This window comes from Emericellopsis atlantica (assembly GCF_019669845.1).
Source record: "Emericellopsis atlantica unplaced genomic scaffold F5Z01scaffold_5, whole genome shotgun sequence".
In the NCBI taxonomy this organism is placed as follows: domain Eukaryota; kingdom Fungi; phylum Ascomycota; class Sordariomycetes; order Hypocreales; family Bionectriaceae; genus Emericellopsis; species Emericellopsis atlantica.
This window is the reverse complement of record NW_025764707.1, coordinates 756,080-783,621: the sequence shown is the minus strand read 5'-3', so window position 1 is coordinate 783,621 and position 27,542 is coordinate 756,080. Positions and strand designations below refer to the sequence as shown.

General features: G+C 58.4%; 13 protein-coding genes across 13 annotated transcripts; 12 read left to right on the top strand and 1 right to left on the bottom strand.

The window, feature by feature from the left end:
• The first annotated feature begins 1,593 nt into the window (after window positions 1–1,593).
• Window positions 1,594–5,398, top strand: F5Z01DRAFT_457385 (putative NRPS-like enzyme). The gene is made up of 5 exons (XM_046259887.1): window positions 1,594–2,488; window positions 2,548–2,682; window positions 2,742–2,824; window positions 2,878–2,981; window positions 3,031–5,398. The coding sequence occupies exons 1-5, from the start codon at window positions 1,930–1,932 to the stop codon at window positions 5,159–5,161; spliced, it is 3,012 nt and encodes a 1,003-aa protein (XP_046121136.1). The 5' UTR covers window positions 1,594–1,929; the 3' UTR covers window positions 5,162–5,398.
• F5Z01DRAFT_458378 (uncharacterized protein) lies at window positions 5,399–6,826 on the top strand. Its single transcript, XM_046259893.1, has one exon. It carries the CDS (start codon window positions 5,635–5,637, stop codon window positions 6,472–6,474), a length of 840 nt encoding a protein of 279 aa, XP_046121135.1. The 5' UTR covers window positions 5,399–5,634; the 3' UTR covers window positions 6,475–6,826.
• F5Z01DRAFT_457475 (class I glutamine amidotransferase-like protein) lies at window positions 6,699–7,950 on the top strand. Its single transcript, XM_046259890.1, has 2 exons — window positions 6,699–7,347; window positions 7,395–7,950. Exons 1-2 carry the CDS (start codon window positions 6,922–6,924, stop codon window positions 7,614–7,616), a joined length of 648 nt encoding a protein of 215 aa, XP_046121134.1. The 5' UTR covers window positions 6,699–6,921; the 3' UTR covers window positions 7,617–7,950.
• A 1-nt stretch (window position 7,951) lies between these two features.
• Window positions 7,952–10,265, top strand: F5Z01DRAFT_457476 (ferrichrome-type siderophore transporter). Its single transcript, XM_046259891.1, has one exon. The coding sequence runs from the start codon at window positions 8,191–8,193 to the stop codon at window positions 10,042–10,044; it is 1,854 nt and encodes a 617-aa protein (XP_046121133.1). The 5' UTR covers window positions 7,952–8,190; the 3' UTR covers window positions 10,045–10,265.
• A 959-nt stretch (window positions 10,266–11,224) lies between these two features.
• Window positions 11,225–11,956, top strand: F5Z01DRAFT_647966 (uncharacterized protein). The gene has a single exon (XM_046263019.1). The coding sequence runs from the start codon at window positions 11,242–11,244 to the stop codon at window positions 11,827–11,829; it is 588 nt and encodes a 195-aa protein (XP_046121132.1). The 5' UTR covers window positions 11,225–11,241; the 3' UTR covers window positions 11,830–11,956.
• A 1,318-nt stretch (window positions 11,957–13,274) lies between these two features.
• Window positions 13,275–15,941, top strand: F5Z01DRAFT_457559 (uncharacterized protein). Its single transcript, XM_046259892.1, has 3 exons — window positions 13,275–13,520; window positions 13,568–13,628; window positions 13,682–15,941. The coding sequence occupies exons 1-3, from the start codon at window positions 13,419–13,421 to the stop codon at window positions 15,793–15,795; spliced, it is 2,277 nt and encodes a 758-aa protein (XP_046121131.1). The 5' UTR covers window positions 13,275–13,418; the 3' UTR covers window positions 15,796–15,941.
• A 236-nt stretch (window positions 15,942–16,177) lies between these two features.
• F5Z01DRAFT_457401 (uncharacterized protein) lies at window positions 16,178–18,300 on the top strand. The gene has a single exon (XM_046259889.1). It carries the CDS (start codon window positions 16,561–16,563, stop codon window positions 17,962–17,964), a length of 1,404 nt encoding a protein of 467 aa, XP_046121130.1. The 5' UTR covers window positions 16,178–16,560; the 3' UTR covers window positions 17,965–18,300.
• F5Z01DRAFT_457398 (SGNH hydrolase-type esterase domain-containing protein) lies at window positions 18,301–19,496 on the top strand. Its single transcript, XM_046259888.1, has 2 exons — window positions 18,301–19,029; window positions 19,086–19,496. The coding sequence occupies exons 1-2, from the start codon at window positions 18,637–18,639 to the stop codon at window positions 19,437–19,439; spliced, it is 747 nt and encodes a 248-aa protein (XP_046121129.1). The 5' UTR covers window positions 18,301–18,636; the 3' UTR covers window positions 19,440–19,496.
• Window positions 19,497–20,018: 522 nt separating this feature from the next.
• On the top strand, window positions 20,019–20,785 carry F5Z01DRAFT_647960 (uncharacterized protein). The gene is made up of 2 exons (XM_046263018.1): window positions 20,019–20,260; window positions 20,348–20,785. The coding sequence occupies exons 1-2, from the start codon at window positions 20,100–20,102 to the stop codon at window positions 20,736–20,738; spliced, it is 552 nt and encodes a 183-aa protein (XP_046121128.1). The 5' UTR covers window positions 20,019–20,099; the 3' UTR covers window positions 20,739–20,785.
• Window positions 20,786–21,351: 566 nt separating this feature from the next.
• On the bottom strand, window positions 21,352–21,972 carry F5Z01DRAFT_598443 (uncharacterized protein; the record flags this gene model as incomplete). The annotated part of the gene is made up of 1 exon (XM_046260743.1): window positions 21,352–21,972. A coding segment is annotated over one exon (621 nt), but the record flags the coding sequence as incomplete, so codon positions are not given.
• A 1,478-nt stretch (window positions 21,973–23,450) lies between these two features.
• Window positions 23,451–23,939, top strand: F5Z01DRAFT_617567 (HotDog domain-containing protein; the record flags this gene model as incomplete). Its single annotated transcript, XM_046260983.1, has 1 exon — window positions 23,451–23,939. The coding sequence occupies one exon, from the start codon at window positions 23,451–23,453 to the stop codon at window positions 23,937–23,939; it is 489 nt and encodes a 162-aa protein (XP_046121126.1).
• A 322-nt stretch (window positions 23,940–24,261) lies between these two features.
• On the top strand, window positions 24,262–26,100 carry F5Z01DRAFT_617342 (dihydroxy-acid/6-phosphogluconate dehydratase; the record flags this gene model as incomplete). The annotated part of the gene is made up of 1 exon (XM_046260972.1): window positions 24,262–26,100. The coding sequence occupies one exon, from the start codon at window positions 24,262–24,264 to the stop codon at window positions 26,098–26,100; it is 1,839 nt and encodes a 612-aa protein (XP_046121125.1).
• A 106-nt stretch (window positions 26,101–26,206) lies between these two features.
• On the top strand, window positions 26,207–27,499 carry F5Z01DRAFT_457328 (putative malate dehydrogenase). Its single transcript, XM_046259886.1, has one exon. The coding sequence runs from the start codon at window positions 26,369–26,371 to the stop codon at window positions 27,428–27,430; it is 1,062 nt and encodes a 353-aa protein (XP_046121124.1). The 5' UTR covers window positions 26,207–26,368; the 3' UTR covers window positions 27,431–27,499.
• The last annotated feature ends 43 nt before the right edge of the window (window positions 27,500–27,542 follow it).

Here is a 27,542-nt window from a genome sequence, read left to right as displayed (position 1 = left end):
TTTAGCTGACAACTGTGCACTGTTGCCTCGACGTGGCTTAAGAAAGGTTCGTGATCTCATCTCGTAAGGAGGCAAGCGAGACGAGAGCAGAGAGCGCGACTTCCCCAAAATTGTTGCGTGGCAACACGTGACTCGGCGTATTGTCACCTATGGGTACGGACCAACGGCCAACGTCCCTTTGGCATCAGCCACACCCGCCGTAACTCATATTACCCTCCAAGACATGTCGGCAGTACCGTGTCGGCAAAATCAGTCCCACGCTTTTCCAGGACGAGGCTGCGTTCAGCCCGTTGCACCAGCAATCGCCCCGATTGACCGAGACACGACAGAGCGCCGGGCCTTGGGTAGCACCACCGTTTGAACAACCTCCCGCGATATGCGCACGCGTATCTGAGTGGTGAAGTGATCAGCAAACCCGGGCTACCCAGTTCATTCGTATCCCACCAGAAGCGAAAAGACGAACCACCTCGGTGCCAGTCGAGTTGGGGGCAGCTGGAATGTTCAAGCGAACAAGTACCCATGATGGCGGACGGCAGTAGCCCTGTTGGACCTTAAGGGTGCGATAAGGTTGACACTGTTGATTCCAGAAGCAATGCTCAAATTCACTCGAGTGCACGGGGTTACAACCATACGCACGCGTTGCCCTGCGGAAGGGAGACTTGGCATTTTCCGCTCAAGGGGCCTCGAGTGTCGACATTGACCACGTCGCCCTCCGCCCTCCGCTGTCTTGGTGCCGCTGACTAGCTGCTGTCTTTAGCTGTGTGGCCTGTCTGTCAGCCTTGCGTTGAGAGACACTCTACAGTATCTCGTGTCGAGACTTGCTTCCCTTGGGGGCAGCTCCAGCAGTTTCTGCATTGCCACCAAGCCTCCCATGGTAGAGATGATGATGTAACTCCGTCTCCGACTTTCGACAGTGCAACAAAGCCCACAGCACTCGTTTGACACCTGGCGTCAGGGGGTCACTCGACGTCGATAGTTCGAGGCGATCGCTTGCGCAGGGTCCACTGCGCCCTTCAACTGCCGGAGAATTTGGCTGGCCCAAAGTGAGATGCAGGCACTGTGAGCCTTGCCCGCGGATGAATCCGCTTCGTCAGGATCACAGTGGTGAGAATTAAGATGTAACCCTTTGACGGTCACTGGTATGCATGGCCTTTGGGGGCCAACCTCACTGAAGCAAGACCTAGCGCACGAGGGATCCGAGACAAGACAAGAATGCACTGGATTGGGTCCGAGGTTCACATGCATTCCCAGAACCATGGGACGCCAGGCACAGATGACCTACCGCTGAAGAATCTGCGGAACCCAGGCTTCCCTTGGACCTCCTCGGTGGCCGATCGGCGGAAACAACTACACAGAAATCCCACTTCACCACTCAACCTCCCTCTCGCGTGGCGTGGGGTGGAGCACCCTGGCCCTCCGCGGTAGCTGAGCTTTGATGACATTGTCGCACAGCCAGGCGCCCAGACGCTCCTCCTGTTCCTGTGGTCTGACCACCATCTATTGGCAATTACTGCTTTTATCAAAGATGACCAGCAGCGGCATTCCTGTGGACCCCCATCGGCTGTCGAGGAGACTCAACCCTACCCATGTCTCGTCAATTACCATCGAGATACCGCCGGTCAACCATCTCAAAGCGAGCACAAGCTCCCTGGCAACCAGCATCACGCTCGGTCACAATCCACGGCATGTCTTGCTGTAGGCATGAATGGCTCGTATAGGAGGAGTTGATCAAGGGAAGAAAGGGGACGTCTTGATGGGTGCAGATCATGGAAAGGGCCCTGAGGGCAAGCTTGGCGAGCGCCTCTCGAGTTTATAAAAACCTGCCTCGTCTTGCCCCGACAAGAGGCATGCGGACAAGTGCCACCCGACAGAGATCCTCATTCTTCACGCTTCCTGTTGTTGTTTATATCGCTTCCGCTCCGCAACACCATGCCTTCGAAGCACGAGCTGTCCCTCGTCCGCTCCTACGAGCAGGGCGAGGTGACGAGCTGTCCATTCCCTACAGTCACTGCCTCATTCTACCACCATGCTCTCGGCTTCCCCGACGCAATTGCCGTCAGGGACCTCTCGAGCCAGCCGCCGCGGGAGCTCACATATCGCCAACTTCGAATTCATGCACAGAGTCTGGCGAGAAAGCTCCGAGGCCTCGGTGTAGGCCGAGGACAACGCGTCCCACTACTCGTGAAGCGGGGCCAAGAGATGATTGTCGGTATCTGGGCCATCCTGTCCTGTGGAGCGCAGTACGTTCCTCTGGACGGGGGAGTTGTGCCAGAGTCCACCATCCGAACCGTCATTGAGCAATCGAGCTGCTCGGTCGTTCTCTGCATCTCCTCGACGGAGCAACGACTCAAGGACTTACACCAAGATGGACCGCTGACGCCCGTCCTGATCGACGAACACTGCCGTTCTGACAGTGAGACATACTCGAATCAAGAGGTGCTTGACCTGGCAACAGCCGACGACGGATGCTACGTCATTTACACATCTGGTATGATTGCATTACCTGGTTCCTGGGTTTTCTCAAGCGGCTGACTGACACCCAATCAGGGACCACCGGCAAGCCAAAAGGAGTAGACGTCACCCACCGGAATGTAGCGAACTTGGTGTGCCAGAGCCCCGGCAACCTGGATGTACGGCCCGGGACGTGTGTCGGCAGCATTCTGAACATAAGCTTTGACATGGGTGAGTGCACTTTGGTACAGCAAGACACAGTCAAGAACGTACTGACTCGGGATTCATAGCTGCCTGGGAGATTTTCACCTGTCTATGCAACGGCGGCACCCTCGTCGTTCGCGGCTCTCAATGGGAACCGGCACTGGAGCAGGTCAGTATCATCTCTTCGCGCGGGACTACTGAACGGCGAGCTAACTGTTCCAGATCAACGTCTTGATTTGCACACCTACTATCCTCTCCAAGTACCACCCCACAAAATTCCCCAAGATCCGGGCGGTTGCTACTGCGGGCGAGGCATCGTCCCAAAAGTGAGTGCTGGAGTCATTTGGCCGCCGGAATGTCGCTGACGCAGCTTAGTCTTGCCGACCTCTGGGCAACGCACACGACGTACTGGAACTGCTGTGGGCCTACCGAGACGACAATTGTGAACACAATGTCCAGGCACGTTGTTGGGCAGAAGCTGTCCATTGGCAAGCCGACACCGAACAACAAAGTGTACATCCTTGACGGAGACCTTGAGCGCGTTGCTCTTGGTGCTTCTGGAGCCATGTGGGCCGGCGGCCATGGCGTGTCCAGGGGCTATGTCGGCCTCGAGGCCAAGACCAAGGAGGCGTACCTACCCGACAAGTTTGCCAACGACGGCTCGTTCATGTACAAGACTGGTGATCTCGGGTCATGGATGGAAGGGGGCGCCATTGACATCCTCGGGCGTGCCGATGACCAGGTCAAGGTCAAGGGCTTCCGCGTGGAGCTCGATGGCATCTCTGCCACTCTGGCCTCGTTCCCGGGCGTCACACGAGCCACTGCTCTGCTCATCGACGGTCAGATCCATGGCTTCGTGTCACCGGACCATCTCGACACCGTCTCCATCCTCGACCACACCAAGAAGTCCCAGCCATACTATGCCGTGCCTTCCAAGATCATCCTTCTCTCGCATCTGCCATCGACGGCGAACGGCAAGATTGATAAGAAGGCCTTGATGACGATGCACGTGGCGGAGGAGCCCGTCCAACGACCTGAGGTAGAGCCCAAGCCTGCGGTGGTGTCTGAGAAGGTTGTGGATCTCGAAGCCGCTGTCGAGACTCGTTCCATCTCGGGTACATCCGTCTCTGCCACGTCGTTGACCACCACGACAACATCGACGACCGTGGACAAGAAGGATCTCTCTGCCGACATCCCCGACAAGCGCAGAGGCCGTCCCTGGCGAGGTCTTCGTCACCGCGTCTTTATCATCTACCGCCAGCTCTTTAGCCTCATGTGGCTGCTCAACACTGGATTCCTTGTTGCGCTTCTCGTAACCGATGGCGGGTATTCCTGGCTTAACCTTTTGGTGGCCGGCAACCTGGTGGTATGCATCCTGATCCGCCAGGAGCTCGTCATCAACGCTCTCTACACCATTTTCTGCTCCGTACCCAAGGGATGTCCTCTCTGGATCCGATCGCGATGCGCGGAGATTTACCATCTGGGTGGTGTTCACTCTGGTGCTGGCATATGTGCTACGGCCTGGCTACTCATCTCAACCGTGCGCGCCACTTGGGATCGCGTTGCCGACGGGACCCTCAACCAATTGAACCCGAATGCTCTAGCCGTCCTGGTGCTTTCGTGGATCTTGTGCATCCTCTGCGTCTGCATGGTCGGCTTCGCCTGTCCTGGCTTCCGCAAGCGCTACCACAACCAATTCGAGCGCATCCACCGCTTCGTGGGATGGACGACACTCGTCATCTTCTGGGTTCGCGCTGTTCTGTCCGTGGATGGCGAGCGAGGCCGTGCCCAGGAGCTCGGTCATGCTCTGGCCAAGAGCCCCATCTTCTGGATCCTCATTGTGGCCACCCTGAGCGTCGCGTCCTCGTGGTTCTTCCTCCGCAAGGTGCGCGTCGAGACAGAAGTCCTGTCCAACCACGCTGTCCGTCTTCACTTTGACTATACCACACCTGTCAACGGCAGCTTCACACGCCTGTCCGAAAGGCCTCTTCTGGAATGGCACTCTTTCGCCACGATCCCCAAGCCCAAGGCCTCGGGCAAGGGATACTCCCTGCTCGTATCCAACGCTGGGGACTGGACGTGCCGGTGCATTGAGAACCCCCCGACCCAGATGTGGGTGCGTGGCCTGCCCACATGCGGCGTCATGCGCATTGCGACCTTGTTCAACCGCGTGGTCATCATCGCCACGGGCTCGGGCATCGGGCCTGTCCTCGGGCACATTGGGCAGCCGAGCTGCCCTACGCAGCTCATCTGGTCGACCAAGGACCCTGAATCGACCTTTGGCGAGAACGTCAGCCGCACGATCCGGCGGAACATTCCCGACGCGGTCATCCACGACACCAAGGTCAACGGACGTCCTGATCTGGTGCGGATGGGATTCAACATGGCGACCAATTTCGGGGCGGAGGCTGTCATCATCATCGCCAACGAGAAGATCACCAAGAAGGTGGTGTATGGTCTTCAGACGCGTGGCGTGCCAGCTTACGGCGCCATCTGGGACAGCTGAGTGTCTATGAACTTGCTGTCCCGTCCATTCATGGATATATCTCCTTTTATTGTCCATTTCTCTTTTCTCATTGGGAGGCTCAGCTCGTTTCTTTTTTTCACATGGCGCGTTTCTGGATCTATTTTCATGGCATAGCCTGTCTGGCTGTTTTCTCTTGTCTTTTCATACCATAATACCATTTCACTTACTCTTCTCCAATTGAATCTGTTTTCACACGCTTGGAGTGTCATGTCCATTGGTGTTTCCACTGTTCATCCCTGTAAGGCGTTGTTCCCCCATTCAGGTTCGTGTTCGACATGGCCCACGACTACAAGGTCATTGTTCTGTCCAGTCATGGACCAGCATGAGAGTCACCATTGCGCCTCTTGGGGACGCGGACTAGTATGTCTGCAATTCGGCCATGCGTCGTACCAACTTACCTTCTCCTCAAAGCAACTACGAAGCACAGCGTTGTTTGCCCAAGGTAGAGAACGATGCTGTTCCCCGACGACATCTTTAAGACGGCCTACTTCCCGCCCATCCGCGTTGCCGTGGCCGCGGATCACCGAAACATTGAGCGCATCACTCCACGATGCGAAATATGTCTGGGTTCCATGCACATCTGTGACACGCCCACGAAGGAGGACCCGGACATGTGTGTCGGCCCGGCTGGCCTGCTCGCGTGCGGGCACTTTTTCGGAGAGAAGTGTATAGACGACTGGCTCGACTCGGGGGCCACGAGCTGTCCCATGTGCCGCACCTCCCTCGTTCTCCCTGGGACGGACTATGTGAACCCGCCTTGTCCCATCTCCAGCCCGAGGGATCTCCTCGACACGTACATCCCCTCGACTCTACCGGAACGCGGCCAACTGTCCGCGGACCCAGCTGAGCTGTACAACGCGCATATCCGGCGCGTCGCCCAGATGGTCGCGCGGGAGATCAGCCCCCCGCTGCTCCAGAAGCTGGGCAGCGCCATCGCCATCAGCCTCCACTTGCCCTGGGGCGGGCAGTGCTATGACTTTGGGGTGCGCTTCCACGCCGACCGGGCGTATCCGCGCGACCCGATGCTGATGGACGTGCACAAGCTCGAGGACGCGTGGGGTCTGCGCCCCTGGTTCCTCCCGGACGATCTTAGCTTGCTCGAGCTCGAGGACCGCATCCTTATGCACACGGCACGGCAAGCCTGGGATAAGGGGCGTTGGGGGCCGTGCGAGATACACATGTACGTTGGCTTTGTGCATGTACCGACGGACGAGCAGCAGGCGCAGATCATGTGGGATCTGCGGACGCTGGATCCGGACGGGGTGACGAGCGAACAGGAGCGCGTCGCGTAGGCCGCGGCGGCGCGAAGGGGTGTTCGTCCGCCGGATGATGTTGTTGACGAGCTGCTGTTTGATGGATTGGGCCCAGGGGGTTGGGTTTGAGTTTATGGGGGCGTTGCCTTGTCTTGCTTTCTTGTCCAAGGTGCGTGTATGGGTTCTCTTTGGCATTGTCGCTCAGATCTAGTCATCACCATTTCTTGTTTGTCACAATCGTCAATATTACTAGCCTCATCTTCAATGACTTACAGTAACTTGGAGGCCAGCCGATATCGGGCTGACGGGTGGTGAGAACGTCCGGACTCTGTGATTTATAATAAACCCCGCCTCCGGTCGTCAGCAGGAACTGAAGACGTTGGAAAGACATAAATACCCTATTTGGGACGGTTTGACTGTGATATGGTCTCAGACCAACTTTCAACTGTCGTAACAGCTAGTTATAATTCATCTCACTAGTAGACCATGCCGCACCCACCCACCAAGTACGCCGTGGCGCTGTACCCCGGATTCCAGGCGCTGGATGTCTTTGGGCCCCTGGACGTCCTCAACATCATGGCCGAGTCGATGCCGGCCCTCGAGCTGTCCGTGCTGGGACCGACCCTAGACCCCGTCTCCACGCTCTGTAAGGCATCGACCGGTCGGGTCGGGCAGAGCATTGTGCCAACTCACACGTACAATGACGCGCCGTCGGACATTGAGGTGCTCATCGTGCCAGGCGGTCATGGCGCACGAAGCGTGGAGGATACCCACGTTGTGATGGAGTACATTCAGCGTGCGTACCCGACGCTGCGATATTTCCTGACGGTGTGCACGGGAAGCGCCATTGCCGCGCGGGCGGGCGTGCTAGACGGCAAGAGGGCGACGTCGAACAAGACGGCCTTTCAATGGGTGAGTCAGATGTGTTGTGTGCATATGGACAAGTCTGACACAGTCAGGTGGTCACGCAAGGCCCTAGCGTGGAATGGGTCAAGGAGGCACGTTGGGTCGTGGATGGCAACGTGTGGACGTCCTCGGGCATATCGGCTGGCATGGACATGATGTACGCCTTTGTGGAGGAGCAATACGGGTCCGATGTCGCCGAGGATGTCTCTCGTGGAGCGGAATACGTTCGTAGCCGGGATCCTCTGGTGGATCCGTTTGCGCAGTACGCAGGGTAGGCTGGCCAAGGCAGGGTGGTGATGCCAGTACTATGTGGCGCGCTCATGTTGCTTGCGAGAGTTTCCTCGGATGCTGAACGCATTCAACAGATCTCTGAGTGAAATAATTGACTCTATGTCCATTCCTTGCATCTAGCCTCTAGACCCTTGGACCCTAGACAGACCCCAGCACAGTGTTTACGCCGGTGCGGGAAGACCCGCTGGTGCCGGGGCTGGCTGGCTGGCGTTAATCTTATCAATCAGCGGCGATGATCAGCTGCTGCAGCAGCTGCTGCTACCGTGACTGGCTACTATTTGTACTGGGCCACCGCCATCACGCATCAATCACGTTATTTCTCTTCACCACTCGCATGTCCACTTTTCCCATCCCGTCTTCTGACTCTTCTCTCTCATCTGCCCATTTACTGACATGGCGGTTTCTGGCTGCCCTCTGCGTCCGCCCTCACCACCTCCTCACCTCCTCACCTCGCTATTCGAGCGTCGTCTTTTAAGTTAATCACGCAACCGGCTTGATCCGATCGCAGACCTGCTGGCTGGCTGGCAGGCAGTCAGGCAAACTCATATCAGCACCACCATGTCTTCACGCTCGTCAGTTTCTGTGTCTTCATCGGACAGAACCCCTCTTTTAGGGCACCACCAAGACATCGACAAGGCTGTGCACGACCACCGTCGACAGACCACGCACATCTACAATGTCGACAGCGACAGCGACAGCGACAGCGAGGCGAGCCGCCACAACGACACGACCCCCCTCTCCGCTGGCGTCGCCCGCATGGCCGCCGTCTCGTCGACGCTGACAGCCTCGCAGCGCGCCGTCCTCCTGCTCAGCATCTTCCTCGTCGGCTACGCCTACGGCCTCGAGTCGCAGGTCCGCTCGACCTACCAGCCGTACGCGACGGCCAGCTTCCACCTGCACTCGTACCTGGCCACTATCAACGTTTTCCGCAGCGTGGTCGCCGTCGCGGCGCAGCCCACCGCCGCCAAGGTCGCCGACGTCCTGGGCCGCTTCGAGGTGGTCGTCTTTGCCACGGTCCTCTACACGGCGGGCATCGCCATCGAGTCGACTGCGGGCTCCGTCGAGGTCTTTTGCGCCGGCTCCCTCGTCTACCAGGTCGGCTACACGTGCATCGTCCTGCTCATGGAGGTCCTCATTGCCGACTTTTCGTCCCTAAGGGCCCGCGTCTTCTCCAGCTACATCCCGGCCCTGCCCTTTGTCGTCAACACCTGGATCAGCGGCAACGTGACGTCGGCCGTGCTCTGTGTGACAACGTGGCGGTGGGGGCTCGGCATGTGGGCGATCATCTACCCCGTGGCGTCTCTGCCGCTGCTCTGGTCGCTGTACACCATGGAGCGCAGGGCGCGCAAGAGCATGGCATCTCTGGCCGACGTGGGTGCGAACAAGGAGAGGGGCGCGCGAGAGGTCGCCCGCACGTTGTATCATCAGCTCGACATCGTGGGGCTCGTGCTGGTCATCTCCTCGTTCTCGCTGGTCCTCGCGCCGCTGACCATCACGGGCCAGAAGGTGGGCCACTGGCAGGACCCTCACATTGTCGTGCCCCTGACGATTGGCCTCGTGCTGGCCGCGGTCTTTGTCGTCTGGGAGCAAAAGGGCGCCAGCGTGCCTCTGGTGCCTCTCGCCCTCCTCGCGGACCGGGGCGTCTGGGCTGCGCTCGCGGTGCGCAGCCTGCTCAACTTTGCGTGGTACACGCAGGGCAACTATCTGTACACTGTGCTCGTTGTGGCATTTGACTTTCCCATTGCAACCGCCACGCGCATCCTGTCCTTCTTCTCCTTCTTTGGCGTCCTGAGCGGCGTCGTCACGGGTGTCATCATCTACAGGGTGCGGCGTCTCAAGTACATCATTGTGCTCGGGACGTGCATTTTCATGCTGGCCTTTGCGGTGCTGATCCGGTTCAACGGCGGGGCGTCGCTGGCATCGCAGAGGGGCCTCATTGCCGGGCAGGTCATCATGGGCATGGCGGGCGGTCTATTTGCGTACCCGACCCAGGCGTCCATCCAGGCGTCGGCGTCCAAGGAGCACGTGGCCATCCTGACGGGGTTGTACCTGTCCTTCTACAATGTCGGGAGTGCCTTTGGCACGAGTCTGTCCGGGGCCATCTGGACGCAGACGCTGCCCACCATGCTGCGGTCGAACCTGGCCTTTCAGCCGAATGTGACGCTGGCCGACGATATCTACAAGTCGCCGTTTGCCATTGTCGCGCAGTATCCCGTGGGGACAGAGATCCGGTCTGCGATCATCGAGAGCTATGCGGGCACGCACCGTCTGTTGTGCACGGCGGGCATGGTCATTTGCGTGCCCATGATTGTGTTTGCGCTGGCGCTGCGGAATCCAAGGCTGTCGGAGGAGCCGGTGCAGCCAGATGCGGAACGGGACTTGGAGATTGATGAGCAGCGCTTGCTTGGATAGAATGCGAGCAGGCAGAGCGTCCGACGTCGTACAGTGTCACGCATTGTGCATGTCGGTGCTTACCTACGGTCGTTCCAGCGTTCTAGAGCTGCATGCAATGGCACAATTAACCGAGGTCTCTCTCGTGATGCTATAGTTCTGCTGTTCCGTTCTGTACGTACGTAGCTGATGATGTGGATCAAGAGTGGCTAATTCTGGACGCATGACGGCGAACACGAACAATGAACTTATGAAGGGATGATGATGATGACATCAAGTAATTAATGTCTAGCTCCGCAGTACTTGGCCTCGTCCAGCGCATCATCATTCGTATTCTCAACACCAATCTCAGCCAGTGCGGCGGACGCACGCAGGGAATGGGCGGCAGTCGACGGCAAATCCCACGTCTGCCAAGCATTTGTCCACGGCATTGCATTGACGCTCTTGGCTCTTGGCTCCGTATTCATTTGCTCGCGCGGAGCAAGGGACGCGGCCGCAGCTGGACCCCGATTTTGTGAGTTGTGATCGGCATCTCCTGTTTCTGTCCAATGTCTCTTGGACTCACTCGACTTCTGTGTGAACATGAATAATGGCCGTCATGAGTGCAAAAATCAATTCGCCTAAGCCAGCCAAGCGCAAACTCAGAGCACGTGGCGTCAGGCCTGGGACAGATTTTACTTTTTGCCTTTGCGCGGTTTGGACAACGACTAGGAGACTCCCAGGCCCAGCCCCCAGGGCACGACGCCTCCACCGCCATGACGACGGCCCAGACCTGGAAAACAGTGGACTCGCCGAGATTGAGGCTGTGAATACTCGTAGCACCACCATTTTTAGCACCATTTTTACTATCTGCTTGAACACCTCGGCCCGCTTGCATAGTCGCGGGGATTTCGACCTCATTACTCGTGACCGTTTGGGCCATGCCATGTCCGAGTTGCGGAGGCGGAGCCCGGCACTCTCTCTATACGAGGTGATCATCCTGGTGCGCCAAGCGAGCAAGCGAGCGAGCGTCATTCCTGTGGCCTTCTGATCCAGACCCAGAGACTAGTTAGACGGACTGGTTTGTCGCGGGGCGACCGGTAGCGCAGGAAATACTATAATAGAGGGACCTCGACGTCCGCTCTTTACATCTATCATCATCAACCACACTCACACTCAAAAACTCACCACGCGCATCTACCACATCACTCAACATCTCCAACTCACACTACCGCCATCATGAAGTTCACCGCCCTCACCACCCTCTTCGCCGCTGGCCTCACCTCCGCCGCCCCCGCGCCCACCCCCTCAGCCACTCCCTCCACCAACGTCAAGGCCTTCAACCTCATGACCCTCCGCTCCGCCAGCCCCATCCACTTTGGCCAGGTCAGCGCCAGCAAGAGCAACATCTTTGTCAACCTGCCCGAGGACGCGCAGGATGCCACCTGCGACGCCAAGGTCACCAACGGCGCCACCTTCTCCCTGCGCGACGGCGCCCTCTTCCTCTACAACGAGGACACCGACGAGGAGCAGCAGGTCTGGGTCGACCGCTCCGGCATGGGCCAGGGCAACGTCGGCTACATCTCGGGCGGCCAGAACCCTCCCCGCAACGCCGAGCTGACCGGCTGGACATCGACGGTCAACGGCGACTTTAGCTACCTCAACTTCAACGGCGCCGGCCTCATCGCCTGCCCCGCCGTCCCCGAGGGCTCGTGGTCCGTATGGGTCAACGCCGGCGTCACCAACCCCGGTGGCAGCGAGGGCTGCCTTGGCTTCAACGCCATGGTCCAGCCCACCGAGGAGCCCGTCAGCTGCACTTACTCTTAAATGACAAAGGGCAGCGACAGAGGGCATGATTTGGAGCATTGCAGCGTGTTTTGCATTTGCATTTGGCGGTCATAGTCACTAGACAGTAGTACAAGTATTGTAATACCTACCCTATACACTACAGTCACCTTGCCAGGGTCGGTGATCGGTCCTTCCTTCCACTTCTGCTCAAGGAGCAGGCTCCTAATTGATGTTCCACAATGAGGCAGACAACTTGTACTCACCTGGGGCGCCTACCTCGGTCGCCAAAGACTTCTTTTCATTTTCCCCCGCTTGTTAAGACTCAACTTCCTCACACGTTGGCACAGCCGACGAACAGGCTTGAGGTCGATGTACTTCCAGGACACGCCATATGCACAATCTCCCATCATCAATCGCGGCGAACTTACCAGAGGCGGACGACCAACCGTGACAAGGCGGAACATCGGCTCACCCACATGGGTCATAGCGCCAGTTCGGTCATTCCTTGGACAATGGATCTGCTTGGCTTGCTGTCCTGGCTTGGGCCCTGGCAGGGCATGACATTCACCACAATGCACATGCACGCGCCTTCAACACTCTCGCTTACTTCCGGGCATCCAGACCAACGTTGTGCATGCTTCCGGCCGCAACCCCTGACAGTCGACCACCCTCCATCTCCATCGCCTCCCCGCTTCCCCGCGTTCAACTTTGCTTGGCCTGCTGCCATGCCCTGGCAGCCAGCGAATGAGGTATCGTTGGATCTCAACGCAGAGTGGAGGGCGCCCACCACCATGATCCTCACTGCATGGTGGCTGGCCCGTTCCTGAAGACGCCTTGCGAACTGTCTGTCACATTATATCTAGCTTAACTCGCTGTCGGGATCACATGTCCAGTCGAACCAACGACAAGAGCAATATTGAGTCACAGCATGATCCCCTGCAACATATGGGCTCGTTGCATTGCATCGCGCGGCTGGTCATCTCGGTTTGCATGGCCCAACACGAGCCACACTTTCAAATGGACTGTCGGCTGCGCAGAGAAACGAAACATCGCCAGCCGCGTCCGCTTACCATGGACATGGCAGTATTCGACAACGAGGGAATCTCTCCAACAAGATGACAGCCTCGTTCAACAGCTTGCTCAGCAGTCAGCAGCACACTTCTCAAGAACCTTCACTCGAAGATCAACTTGCAGGGCACCGTCGACCACCCGTGGTTGCACTCGACAACACACCAGCCAGGTCCATACCCTCCGACTTGGAAATCAAGGCCAGGTCAAAAGTGCAGGGGTTCCCCAGCCCACTCGGACCGCAGTGTGCAGCCGCTGTAGCCTGTTGGTAGCATCGTGCTGTCCAGACTGCCATCGAGCATCGAAACGTAATCCTAATCTCCCCGAACCTTGTCAGTATATGCTGCAAGGCTCGTGAAAGTCGGAAAGTCGGATCAGATGTCAAGCAGCTCCCGCGCCGAGGCTGGAAGGGGGTCCCTTTTGCACGCATATATCAGGCGTTCTCCTTGCCAACAGGACCAATTCTGGCGCCCCTCTCTCGCGGGTTCATAACAGTGTCAGCTCAAGCTTTCTCCACGCCTCAAGACACTTTCTAGCAAAGTGAAGTTCTCGCAACCAACATGCGACGACCTGCACCTACCTTGGGCCTGCTGGCTCTGGTGCAACTGGTGGCTGCCCAGGAAGAATGCCTCAGCCTGACGAGCAACTTTCCAGAGTGTGCCGTGAGTCTTCCATCAGCCAGCGTGGACCTGCCTCTGACACAAGCCAGTTCTCGTGCATTACCTCGGCCGGGTCGGCCGTGGGATGTACTGTCTCAACTGACCTTGCCTGTGAGTCCTCCCCTGCCTCGTCGACAATGCCGCTGACGCATGCTGAACAACAGGCCGCTGCACGCCCGAGTCATCGCAGGCCATTGTCCAGGCGGCCCTTACATGCGTCGTTTCTGGCTGCCCACCAAGCGAGGTGAACAATGTCATCGCTGCTGGAAACTCTGTATGCGCCTGCGTAGCCACCGCCACGCCGGAGCCTCCAGAGACCACCCCAACAGACATCTCCATGACCACGGCCACATCTACTCCTGAAGAAACTCCCACATCTACGACTGGGGATGACACCACCGTGGAGCCGCCCCCCACCACGAGCACCGGAGAGCAGTCGGTCACCACGACGCCTCCCCCCGAGGTCACCTGCGGTCCAGACTCCCCTTGCCAAGAGAGCGCCGACGCCGTGCCTGACTGTGCCAAATCATGCATCAACTCGGCCGCGGTCACCGAGGCTGGCTGTCGCGAGGGCGACTACGGGTGCTCGTGCGCGTCCCAGTCCGTCATCCAGCCCGCCGCCCAGGGTTGTGTGATTGACGGGTGCGGGCTTTCCGGTGCCATCGAGGTCGTGTCATCCGTGGCTGCCTTGTGCGACTGCGTCGAGGCCAGCCCGACTGAACCGTGCGATGGGAACGAACCGACAGCGACGTCGACATCGACATCTAGTGGAGGTGGTGATGAAGGCGATGATGAGACCACTACGACAACCACCCCCCCTGACACGGAGACCATGCAGCCTCCGCCAGAGACAACCTGTGAGGGAGGGACTACATCAGACTGTGGTCCGGTGGCCTCGACAGCCATCCCCGAGTGTGCCCAAGCCTGCTTCACAAGTGCCGCCCCTGGTGTGGGTTGCGGTGTTGATGACTTTGGCTGCCAATGCGAAGAGGAAGCCCAGGCATCGCTGTCACAGCTGCTGATCCCATGTGTGGCCACGGCATGCGATTCGGGTGATTTGCCTGCTGTGATCACAGGCGCGGCCTCGGTCTGCGCGTGCGCTACGGCGCCGCCCTCGGGAGGGGATTGCCCAACGACGACCGACGACGAGCCGCTTCCCACCACCACTGGCGGTGATGACAATGGCGATGGCGGTGATGGTGGCGATGATAGCGCGACTACGACCTGCGCCGAGGCCACAACGCCTGACTGTGGCCCCGTTGCCACTTCTGTCATCCCAGAGTGTGCCCAGTCATGCTTCACCCAGGGCGCGCCTGATGTCGGCTGCGATGTCGAGGACTATGGCTGCCAGTGCGAGCCCGACGCGCTTGCTTCGCTATCGGCCATCCTCGTCCCTTGCGTGGCCACGGCCTGCCCACCCGCGTCCATCCCCTTGGTCATTGAGGGCGCCAGCTCCGTGTGCGACTGCGCCCTGGCTGGCCCGACGGGCGGCTGCCCTGGCAATGGGGGCAACGGCGAGCCCACCACGGAGCCGCCATCGCCTACCAAGACCAGCGACGATGGCGCCCCCGAGCCGACGACCTGTGCGCCTGGCACGCCTGCTGACTGCGGTGCTGTAGCCACGTCGGCGGTGCCCGACTGCGCGCAGCCCTGCTTCACGTCCGCAGCTCCCGGCGTTGGCTGCGACGCAGACGACTACGGCTGCCAGTGCGAGCCTGACACCCGGGCGAGTCTGAGCCAGCTGCTCATCCCCTGCGTGGCGACTGCTTGCGACTCTGGTGACCTGCAGGCCGTCATCACCGGCGCCGAGTCGGTGTGCGCGTGCGCGACGGCGACGCCGGATGCTACCGGCGGAGACTGTCCGGCGCCCACAGGAGGCAACGGGGATGCTGGCGGCGATGATGGTTCCGCGGGTGGAGGGGATGACGGCAATGGAGGAAGCGGTCATGACGATGGCGACGGCAGTGATGGCGGGAGTGGCGGCAACAATGGTGGCAGTGGAGGTAACGATGGCGGCAGTGGGAGCAATGATGGCGGCAGTGGAGGTAACGATGGCGACGGCGGCAATGGAGGAGACGGTGGCAGCGACGGTGGCAGCGACGGCGGCAGCAGTGGAGATGCTGGAGATGCTGGAGATGGTGGTTCTGGTTCTGATTCTGGTTCTGGTGATGATGGCGCGGGCTCGCCCGTGGTTCCTCCATCGAGCGGCGCACGCCTCGAGATGGGCATTGTCGCTGGTGTCTTTGGCGCCGCCTGGCTTGTGGCCGTGGCGCTTTGAGTTTGGCGAGATCTCTTGCTGCTTGCTGATGGACAGAGATGAGGAAATGCTGTCTGTCACTATTTTTTCTTTCAACTCCGCCCTCCACTTGTCCGATTTCTTAGCGAAACAAGGGCGAACGAGGTGGACCCTCGCTCGGTGACTAATGACGGCGGCGGAGATAATCGTTTATTTTGCTGTTTCCACACTACTACCTACATTTACGTTTATTGACCTTTCTTCCAGTGCTCTGATGGATAAGCAACGCTCGACGACTAGGGACTTTGCCCCCCGTAGCCAACATAAGCACACATGCCGGCAACGTCCACGATATTGGTGAGGGATTGTTTCCTCTCTCCCAGGTGGCTAGGACAGCCCCATCACGAGGATCGTCATGGAGTGGACCAGTGCCCACTAGATCGACCGGCACTAGCAGCGAGCCGGCACCTTGGACCCCATCGGTATCGGCGTATCGCAAAAGCAGCAGATGGCCTTCCCCTGGCCCATAGGGCTGCTCCCCGTTCCGGGCCCCTGGGTGGAGTGGCAGCGCGGTCGGTTTACCTCTTGCGTGGCTCCCTGACGATGAACAGTCCCGATCTGTGCCCTTTGATGTCAGCGCCGTGCTGACTCTCGCGGACAATGGGACCGAGGAAGAACCCCGAAAAAAGGGTCCGTTTTCTTTCTTCTGGTGGTGTTAAATGGCGAGGACGCCGTCGAGTGCGGCAGTTCCGTGAAGATCCTGGCGGACGGACACTCTGAAAAGACAACTCGGGCTTCTTTATCACCATGGTCATCACAGCGGACAGCAGAGGTGCCGAGGGCCCTCACTCTGGTTCCAACGCATGGGGTAGACCGCGTCTCCTGATGTGCGCGTCGCCGGCGTCAGGTCACAGTACCCCCGTCATCAATCTGGCCTACCATCTTGCTGAGCGCGGCTACAACATCACCTTTATCGCCGGAGAGCAATTCGAGGCGACTATCAACAAGCTCCCCGGAAAGGTGCGCTTCGTCAAATGCCCGCCCTACTCTGCCTTTGGCGATCCGGAAGCCATGGCGGACCGTGAGGCCACACCAACTGGGACCGACCGTTTCATCTGGGACATGAAGCACCTCTTCGTGGCGACCATCCCCGAGCGTTACGAGGTCTTTCGCAAGACGCTTGAGGAGCTCAAGGAGCAGGACCCCGAGGCAGATGACCCTCTCGTCGTCACAGAGTCCTTCTTCATGGGTTCCTTGCCCATGTACCTCGGTGGTCCCCTGCCCAAGGGGTACACCAAGCGTCCTCGCGTCGTCAATATCCACGCGGTGCTGTACATGGCACGCACCGAGTACAGCGCCCCCTGCGGGATGGCCCTGCCGAGGGACGCCTCGGACGAAGGCAGGGTAAAGAATGTCCAGCTGCACGACGAGGCGGAGAAGACGCTCTGGGACCCCGTCATCCAGTACCAGCAGGAAATCCTGAACAACCTCGGGGCGCAGGGCTACGAGCCCACGATCCCACTCCATACTTGGATGGTCGAGCACGACGTGACGCTGCAAATGTGCTGTCCGTCACTCGACTACCCGCGTGGCGACCAGCATCCCAAGATCCGTAACGTTGGCGCGCTGCCGCCGCGACCTCTCAAGGCAGACTTTGCGTGCCCTCCGTTCTGGGACGAGGTCACGCGGGGCGACAGGAAGGTCATCACCGTCACGCAGGGCACCGTTGCCTTGGAGTACGGCCATCTCATCATGCCCACCATCAGGGCCCTCGCCGACAGGGACGACATACTCGTCGTGGCCATCCTGGGCAGCAAGGGCGCCCAGCTCCCCGAGGGCGTTGCGGTGCCGGGGAATGCGCGCGTGATCGACGTCCTCAACTACGACGCCGTGCTACCACACTCGTCCGTGTTTGTGTTCAACGCCGGCTTTGGCGGGCTCACGCACGGCGGCATCAACGGCGTACCAATGGTGTTTGCGGGGGATACCGAGGACAAGCCCGAGGTCGGTCTGCGGGGGGAGTGGGCAGGCGTGGGCATCAACCTCAAGACGGGGCAGCCGTCGCCGGAGCAGATTGGCGAGGCGGTGGACAGGATACTGGCGGATGACAGCTACAAGAGGAGGGTGATGGATGTCAAGGCAGAGAACGAGGCCATGGACGCAATGGATGAGGTGGAAAAGGTGATACTTGAGCAGGCTGCGCTTGCATGAGTGTGATTTGTGTCCATATGAGCGAGCGACTTATGATGATTGTATGATAGACTACGTGGGCATGGTAATGGACTGTGTGGAGATCAAGGGCCACGGAAGAAAATTACAAGCTTCTCGGGCTTTTATCTGCCGAATCCTGCATGCGGGGAGGAGGGCAACAACATCTGGGAGACTTGGATGATCTGCATTGAGCTCGCGTCGACACTTCAATGTGACGCTCCCCGCATCTCGTTGGAATCAACCCGAGAGAGCGATCAAGGGTTCCCGTGTCCTAGTTCTCACATACCTTTTTAGGAGTACCCCAGTGTTCATCAGTGGAGTTGTTCTGGCATGGTGAGGTTGACTGCACCCGTCAAGGTTGGTCAGGATGCTCAAGACGATCTCCTCGTCCGAGTGACAGCTACCTTATCCGGACCGGATTCACCACCTCCGCCAAAGTTTCTTATCCCTTCATCCGTGGGCGATGGAACCTCATGACACGGAGGAAACTTGAAGGATGAGGCTCGGGGCTCGCCACGATGATCCATCCTTACGTTGAAAGCTCGGGCAGTATAAAAGCGCCTTGGGTGCCCTCGTCAAGAACCGGTCTGCTGCCAACTTCACCGAGCCCCGAATATTACCAGTGTAAATAATATCATATCTTCAGCCTAAAAACAAGCCTTCCCTCTCAACATGAGACTCTCTTCCATCGTCTCCTGTCTCACTGCCGTGGTAGGTCTTGTGAACGGTGGTCCCGTGACCAGGCAGACAAAGCCGCCATATTTCCTTCTCGTCGGCGACTCTACCGTGGCTGTCGATGGAGGCTGGGGCAATGGCTTCTTGAGCTATCTCCAAGACGGGGCAGATGGCGAGAACAGAGCCAAGAGCGGAGCAACAACCGTTTCCTGGAAGTCTGACGGGCGATGGGACTCGTTGGTGGAGACCATTGGAAATGTAAAGGACGATTATGAGCCCATTGTGACCATTCAATTTGGACACAATGACCAAAAAGTTATGACCTTGGATGAGTTCCGAGTCAATCTGATCGGCTATGCCAACGATATTAAAGCCTTGGGTGGCACTCCGGTCCGTTCTGTTCTTTGTATACGAAAACGGACATTGCTAACCAGAACCGTCCTTAGATCTTCATCTCGTCCCTCACCAGACGCACCTTTGAAGACGGCAAGGTCGTCCAGAACCTCAAGGACTGGCGTGATGAGACACTGGTGGCGGCAGAGTCGACCGGGGTCCAGTTTGTTGACCTCAACATGGCGAGCACTACATATGTCGATGCCATCGGGGCCGAGGACGCGCAGTACTACAACTTGGAGCCCTCGGATCGAACTCACTTGAACCCGGCTGGCGAGATTGTGTTTGGTCGCATGACGCTTGACCTGCTGTTGGACGTCCGCCCTGACCTTGCTGGGTATTTTGAGGCCAATGAGGCGCTCAGTGAGAAGATTGCAAATGGCGAATTTGCCACGGGCGAGGAGTAGTATATCTGTTGTTCTTGGGTTGGTCTATCTAAAAGATAGGTAGCGATTGGTCCTGATGGTGACCGTTTATGCGTCAACCCTCCCCTGGCACAGGTTCAGTTTTTAGTTGTGCAATGCCAAATAGAATACAAATAACTATGAGCCACAAAACACAACATCCCCCCTTTCGTATTATCAATAAGTATTTGTCTTTTTCATCTTTACTAATCTTATGCGAGGCGGACATTCAACAGTTGTCCGCCGCTGCTGCCGCGGACAAAGGCCAGGGTAACCATACCCGCGAAGAAACAACCATCCAACAGCAACCACACGTAATTTGAGTCACAGTGCAGCCAATGCTGTCGTTGATTAATGATTTATGACTAGTCCATCTATTGAAAAGTTCAAATTACATAAAGGGCGATGTCTCAATACAATTTCGCGTCTAAATGATGCTTCGACGAGGCGGATGACCCCGTGAGGGGGCTAATAAGTCGCAGTCGGAAAGGAGAGGCGGACTTTGAAGATGAACCCCGACAGCCAAGAACAAATGTGCGGATACATAATACATGCACATAGACGCAGCATGTAAGCCCACGCTGACAGCCCAAACCTCCCTCCATTCTACCTTTTTCTTCGTCCCAGACACCCTCTCCAGAAGCAACACCGACCAAAGCCATCATGTCGTCCTCCACGTCACTGTACAACCAATCCGTCCCGGTCCTCATCAAGTACCTGCGCAACCTTTCCGCTCTCCTCACCAAGGCGGTCCAGCACTGCGAGGCCAAGGGCGTGGCGCAGGAGGATCTACTCGCTTTTAAGCTGGCTGACGACATGAAGGGGTAAGTCTGGACTGATCCCCCTCATCATCCTCCACTTCACCCGCTCAAGCGAGGAAACCACGCTGACGTGAGACGTCCCCCGGTTAGCCTCGCCTTCCAGGTCACCAGCTGCTCCAACGGGGCCAAGTTCCTCCTCCACCGCCTGGGCGTGGAGGCCCCTGTCTTCGCCGACGACGAGACAACGTTCCCCCAACTCCAGGAGCGCATCCAAAAGACCATCACCATGCTCGAGGGCGTCAAGCCAGACGCCTTTGACGGCCGTGCCGAGGCGCCGCTGCTCATGGAGACGAGGGGTGGCAACTTTCAGTTTGAGAGTGGGCAGAGGTATGTGAGCGAGTACATTATGCCAAAGTTCTACTTCCACGTGAGCATTGCGTATGCGATTCTGCGCAGTCAGGGTGTCGAGCTGGGCATGATAGATTATCTCAAGGGGGTGCTGGACATGGTACAGGAGGATGGGAGCCTCAAGACTCTCTAGCTCATTAGGGCGAGATTGAAAGGAACAATAATTAACACGTGTCAGTCTCATGAGAAGCAGAAGCAGCTTGCACAAGTGTCTATTGACAGTTACAGGTGATATATAATATTCAACAGCGAAGCAAAAGACCTCTCCCCATTCATCCCCTCTCCTTGATTACCCATCTAACCCCCTTTTCTTTCCAACTCGCAGGGAGGAAAGGCATTTAGGAGCAAGCAGTGGGCGCGGCTGTGACGGTGATCGGCTCAGCAGTCACAGTGACCGTCTCCGTCTCCGTCTGTGTGACGGCGGTGGACTGCGGGACCTTGGTCACGGCGGCAAGCTCGGTGCTGACGGTCGAGATGATGGGGGCAGGGGCGCCGGAGGGAAGCTGCTCGCTGTCGTCGCCCTCGTCGACGGGGGACTCGTCCTCGTCATCCTCGGGGAGATCCTCGTCGGGGATGTCCTCGCAGTCATCCTCGTCATCTTCAGGGAGATCCTCGTCGGGGATGTCCTCGCAGTCGTCCTCATCGTCGTCCTCGTCCTCGGGAAGCTCCTCGTCGGGGATGTCCTCACAGTCGTCATCCTCCTCCTCGTCATCATCGGCAGGAGGAGTCACAGTGGTGGGCTCGGGAGTCGAGGTGGCAGAGGCGACCGAGGTAGGCGACGGGACGGCAGAGGTAGGCTCGGGCGACTCGCCACCACTGTTACCACCGTCGCCGACGACAAAGTCGACGCACGACTCGTAGGTCTGGTTGATATCCGGGGCGTCCCAGAACCACTGGATGACACAGGCGCCCGCCTCGGTGCAGTCGGACAGGTCGTCGGGCAGGGTGACGCTGAAAGCGGTGTTGTTCTCGGGGAAGCCGGCGTTGGAGGCGTAGTCATCCCACTCGATCATGGGGGCACCAATGATGGTGTCAGTGGCCGTGTTGACGACGGAGACGTTGGCGTAGCCCGTGTGGGGGGCGGCAATCTTGACGTCAAAGGCAATCGTCTGACCGGCCGAGTAGGTCTGGACATTGTCCTTGTTGTCGTCAAAGAGGAACCCCTTGCAGAGCCAGAGGTTGCAGTCGTCGGTGGTGTCAGCGCCGACAACCTGCATGATGCCCTGGACGTTGCCGTTGATGTCCGCGGACTGCTGGTAGAAGGGCTGCTGGCCGCAGACGCTGTTGTAGGCATCGCCTGGTTGGCGGGCGGGCGGGTCGTTGATGAAGCCGTGAGCGGCGACGAGGGGCACAATGGCCGCGAGGGCGGATGCTTGGAAGAACATGTTGTCTTGTGTGGGCGTAGTGAAACGAAAGGGATGTGTGGTCTGGTCTTCTGGCTGTCTTCGAGGAACAGGTATCAATGATGGTGTGAATGAAGGGAGAGCACCAGGCCGTGTGTGATAGTAGCAATGTGACCGTCAAGGTCGGTAAGAGAGAATGAACGAAGGGGATGCTGAAAAGAAAGACTGAGACTGATACCAATCCTCGAAAAGCGAATAGACTGATGCCAGAGGAGCAAAAGGTGTAGACAGCAGACAGAAGCGGCCGTTATGTAGGCATCTCATGCCCCTGTCGTCTGGTGAACCCGTTGAAACCCATCGTCTCGAAATGCTTGGCCTACTTTATTTGACACTCGATGAAAGTATCCAGGAAGGTCAGTGGACTGCACACATCCCGGCTTGTTGGGTATGGACCCCCTGTCGGTGCCAGGGCTGGCGGCTAAGGTTGTTTTTGTCTCGGTTGCTGCCGAATGTGACATGATACTTGTACGCGGGAGCCGAAGCGACCCAAGGACGCGAGAACGACACTCTTCCTCCTACAAAGGGTGGCTGTGAACTTGGGTTGCCGTGCTGATCTACCCAGTCCGTGGCAAGGTCAATACACTGAAGCCCGCGAGGTGCTCATTAGGCATCTGATCGGACGGACATTGTTCGAAACTTCAAACAAGTTTGCCCACCGAACTCTGGAACAGGCCCAAGAAACAGGCCCTGTGGGGGCACCATCCCTGCGGGCTGGACGAAATTGAGAGGCACCATTGAGTGCATTCAGTGGCAGGCAGAGTGTTTCGACATTTGTGTCAGAGGCAACCTTGATCCCTGCTCACCGTTTCTAGGCTCCTCCCGCGTCTCAGACAAACAGCATCTCCATATTGTCCTGTTCGCACCGTCCGTTTCGTATCGTGGGCTCCAGAATCCAGATGACACAAGATGCGGGCAAATGAGGAGACGCCAAAGTTTTATGACACTGGATGACGAGCTGGTCAAGTATTGGCCGCGGCGATCATAAGCGCGCCGTGTGTGCATGCTGATGAGTTGCTGACAGCCTGACAGCACCACCCCTTGATCTGGCGGCTCTGACTTGTTTCAGGGTGCCAATCGCGTCTGTTGACCGCTGCTCCATGGTCGCTCGGCGCTTTTCACGCTGTCCTTGTGCTCCGGAACGCATAAGATCTCCTTTGTCGCGGTGTGCAGGCGGAATGAAGCTGCGTCGAGTGCTCAAAGGGTTGGTGGCAACGAAGATGGAATAAACGCGTTCGTTGTCGACGCAGGCGTTCCTGTTCCCGTAGCATTAATGCAGGTACGGGTGCTCCTTCCCCTTGGGCCGCTGCAAAATGCAACAAGCGGGGTATGCATCAATACGTGACATCTACGCCATTCTTCATCAGATTCACCTCACCTTCAAATTCTTCACGCGGCCATCGACATCTCTACACTCATCGCTTCTCCTCAGCGGTGCTGGCAGAATGACAGCCACTCCCATCACACAGGAGGCACGCTCCCAGCACCTACAGGCCGTGCGGCAGCGCCTCGTCTCCAATGCGCCTCTGTACGGTTTTCTGCTCTCACCCTCCACCATTGTCAGATCCTCGGCTGGCGAGGTCGTCCTCCACCTGCCCCTCGAGGCGTCCCATGTCAACTCCAGAGGCACGCTCCACGGCGCCGTCTCCTCCGCCATTGTCGACTTTAGCACCGGCCTTGCCATTGCCTCGCACGACCTGAGGGACACGACAGGCGCCAGCGTGGACATGCACGTGAGCTATCTGGGCACAGCCAAAGTCGGCGACACGCTCGAGATTGTGGCCACGGCGGAGAAGGTCGGTGGGAGCATGGCCTTTACCAACTGCAAGATCAACCGCATCGATGGCGATGACAGGGTGCCGGTCAGCATGGGGAGGCATACCAAATTCGTCAAGATTGGCCAGAAGAAGCCAGAGGAGAAGAACCAGGGATGAGTCTGTCCGGCGGCACGAACATACAACGACAATAATTAGACTCACATAGACGAATAGACATACCGGACCGTCACCGGCACGGATCAACGACAATACTAATCATTTCAGCTACCTACACGATGAGATTTCAACAGGTTGGATTGGACCCTTACAGACGGGGCGGCCCCGTGACGATCCCCCTCCCCATCCGACCGCATCGGAGTTGCCCCGCGTCCTCGGACAGGGACGGGGTTGGCAATCGCAATGATCCGAGTCGTCTTTTATAATGCGCGACGCCTGTTCCTATTCTGATGATCTCGCAAGACTCTGCTCGCTGATCGAAATGTCTGACACCACAGCCAGCAAGCCCACCACCCGGGCCAACGCAGACTACGATCTAGGGACACCAATCCCCAGCGACGCACCCGGTCTCCGTCAGGGCCTCACATCGTATGGCGACGCGCATTTCTCGCTCTTCCTGCGCAAGGTGTTCATCAAAGCGCTCGGCTATAGTGAAGACGCACTCTCGCGCCCCATCATTGGCATCGTCAACACCTACTCCTCCTTCAACCCCTGCCACGCCAACATCCCACAGCTTCTCGATGCCGTGAAGCGCGGCGTCCAGCTAGCCGGTGGACTGGCCATTGACTTCCCCACCATCTCGCTCCACGAGAGCTTCAGCAGCCCGACGAGCATGTACCTGCGCAACCTGATGAGCATGGACACGGAGGAGATGGTCAGGGCGCAGCCCTGTGATGCCGTCGTACTCATTGGTGGGTGCGACAAGACGGTGCCCGCGCAGTTGATGGGGGGCCTATCGGCCAACAAGCCCATCCTCCACCTGGTGACGGGGCCGATGATGCCAGGCAGTCACAGGGGCGTGAGGATTGGTGCCTGCACAGATTGCAGGAACAACTGGGCCAAGTATCGCGCCGGCACTATTGATATTGAGGACATCTCCGCCATCAACGAGGAGTTGGCGCCTACGGCAGGCACATGCGGCGTCATGGGCACGGCGAGCACCATGGCCTGTATCCTGGTAGGGCTGGGCCTCATGCCCTTCAACGGCGCCTCAGCACCGGCCGTGTCGTCGACGCGACTGCGGATTGCCGAGGAGACGGGCAAGAACGCAGTGGAAGCGTGCCAAAAGCTGGAAGAGCGTCGACCGCAGACAATCCTGTCCAAAGAGTCCTTCCTCAACGCCATCACCGTGCTGCAGGCCATCGGTGGCTCCACAAACGCCATTGTGCACTTGATGGCCATCATCGGGCGTCATCCCGGTGTCGCGGGACACATCACCCTCGACACCATTGACGAAATTGGGCGCAAGACTCCCCTCTTGGTGGACTTGAAGCCAAGCGGCGAGAACTACATGACCGACTTCCACAACACAGGCGGCATGTTGGCTTTGCTCAAGGAATTGAAGCCTCTGCTGCATCTCGACGCCCTGACCGTCACGGGAAGGACGCTTGGCCAGGAGATGGCCTCAGCACATTATGACCCCGTCCCCAGAGGTCTAAGCTGTATCCAGCCTTTCGGCTCGCCACTCTACCCCGCCTCATCACTGGTTGTCCTCAGAGGCAATATTGCCCCAGGCGGCGCGATCATGAAAGCCAGCGCCTCCAAGGAGAAGAGACTGCTAAGGCACACGGGCAAGGCTGTCGTTTTCGCGGGATCAGCCGATCTTGGCCGGCGCATCGACGACCCAGACCTAGATGTTGACCCCGACAGCGTACTGGTACTGCAGAACATCGGCCCCGTCGGTAACCCGGGCATGCCAGAGGCAGGCCTCATCCCTATACCCCGCAAGCTCGCGGAGAAAGGCGTGATGGACATGCTGCGGCTCTCCGATGGGCGCATGAGCGGCACGGCGGGCGGGACCATCTGTCTGCACATCTCCCCCGAAGCGGCGGATCCCGCATCAACACTGGGCATCCTGCAGAGCGGTGATGTGATCACGCTCGACGTGGAGGACAGGAGGATCCATGTTGATATCTCGGACGAGGAGGTTGCGCGGAGAGTAGAAGCGAGGAAGGGCGTGCTTCTAAGCGAGGGCAGTACTGCCCCGTGGGCGACGAGGGAGGGGATGAGAGGGTATAGGGGGCTGTATATGAGGGAAGTGCTGCAGGCGGAGCAAGGCGCTGACTTTGATTTCCTCACGGCAGAGGGGCCCAAGAGGTAGCTTTTGCATCTGACAAGGTCCAGTATACAGTTGCACCTCAACCCCTGATCGAAGGTCCCGTATGGCATTAGTGAATGGACATATTTCCTAGCCCTGCTCCAAGTCATGATCCTCCAGTCCAGTCAGAAACAGTGGAGACGGACATTCCCCGCCCTCGACGGACTTTCTCCGTGTCTCTCCCAACAACACCATCTACAAAACCCCTATTGACACCTCAACTAACACCACTCATCGCAATCTCATCACAGGTCTCCCAAAAATCCTCACCATGTCGGAATCCGTCAAGATTCCCATCCCTCCCGCCCGCCTCCACACCCTCGTCCACAACATCCTCACCGCCAACAACGTGCCCCCCTCCCACGCAACCACCATCACCAACGCCCTCATCCTCGCCGATCTCCGCGGCGTCGACACCCACGGCATCAACCGCATCCCCAGCTACATTGCCCGGATCCGCCAGGGCGTCCTCGACCCTATCGCCCAGCCCATCCTCACCCAGACCACCCCCGTCGTCGCTCACGTCGATGGACAGAATGCCTTTGGCTTCGTGTCCGCCCACATGGGCATGCGCGCCGCCATACAGAGCGCCCACGTCTACGGCATCGGCATGTCCAGTGTCAAGCACTCCAACCACTTTGGCATGTCCGCCTGGCTCGTCCAGCAGGCCCTCGACGAGAACCTCATGTCCCTCGTCTTCACAAACTCGAGTCCCGCGCTGCCGGCCTGGGGCGGACGGGAGAAACTCATGGGCGTGAGCCCCATTGCCTGCGGCGCCCCGGGGAAAGACCCCGCGCAGCACTTCATCCTCGACATGGCGCCGAGCGTCGCGGCCAGGGGCAAGATTTACAAGGCCAAGCGACGCGGGGAGAAGATCCCAACGGACTGGGCGCTAGACAAGGACGGACGGAGGACGGACGACCCGGACGCCGCGCTCGGGGGTGTCATGCTACCCATGGGGGGACCAAAGGGGTCCGCGCTGAGCATCATGATGGACGTCTTCTCGGGGGTGCTGTCTGGGTCGGCGTTTGCTGGCCACGTGACGAATCCGTATGACCCGAGTAAGCCGGCTGATGTCGGTCACTTTCTCGTTGCCATCAAGCCGGATCTATTCATGGACTTGGACGAGTTCAGGGAGCGGATGCAGTATCTGTATGAGAGGGTGACTGGCTGTGAGAAGATGGAGGGCGTCGAGAGGATCTACTTTCCTGGCGAGCTCGAGATCATTGCTGCGCAGGAGAGGAGAGAGTCAGGGATACCTCTTGTGCAGGCTGAAATAGATGCGTTGAACGAGGAGGCGAGAAGAGTAGGCGTCGATGAATTGAAAACATGAATAGTCTAGAAGACTGTCGCTGTGATTTCAGGCGAGATGATCTCTCCTACTATTTAACTATGATCGAACGCTATTGGGAATCCGACCCCGAGGCGAGGCAAGCCCTCTCACC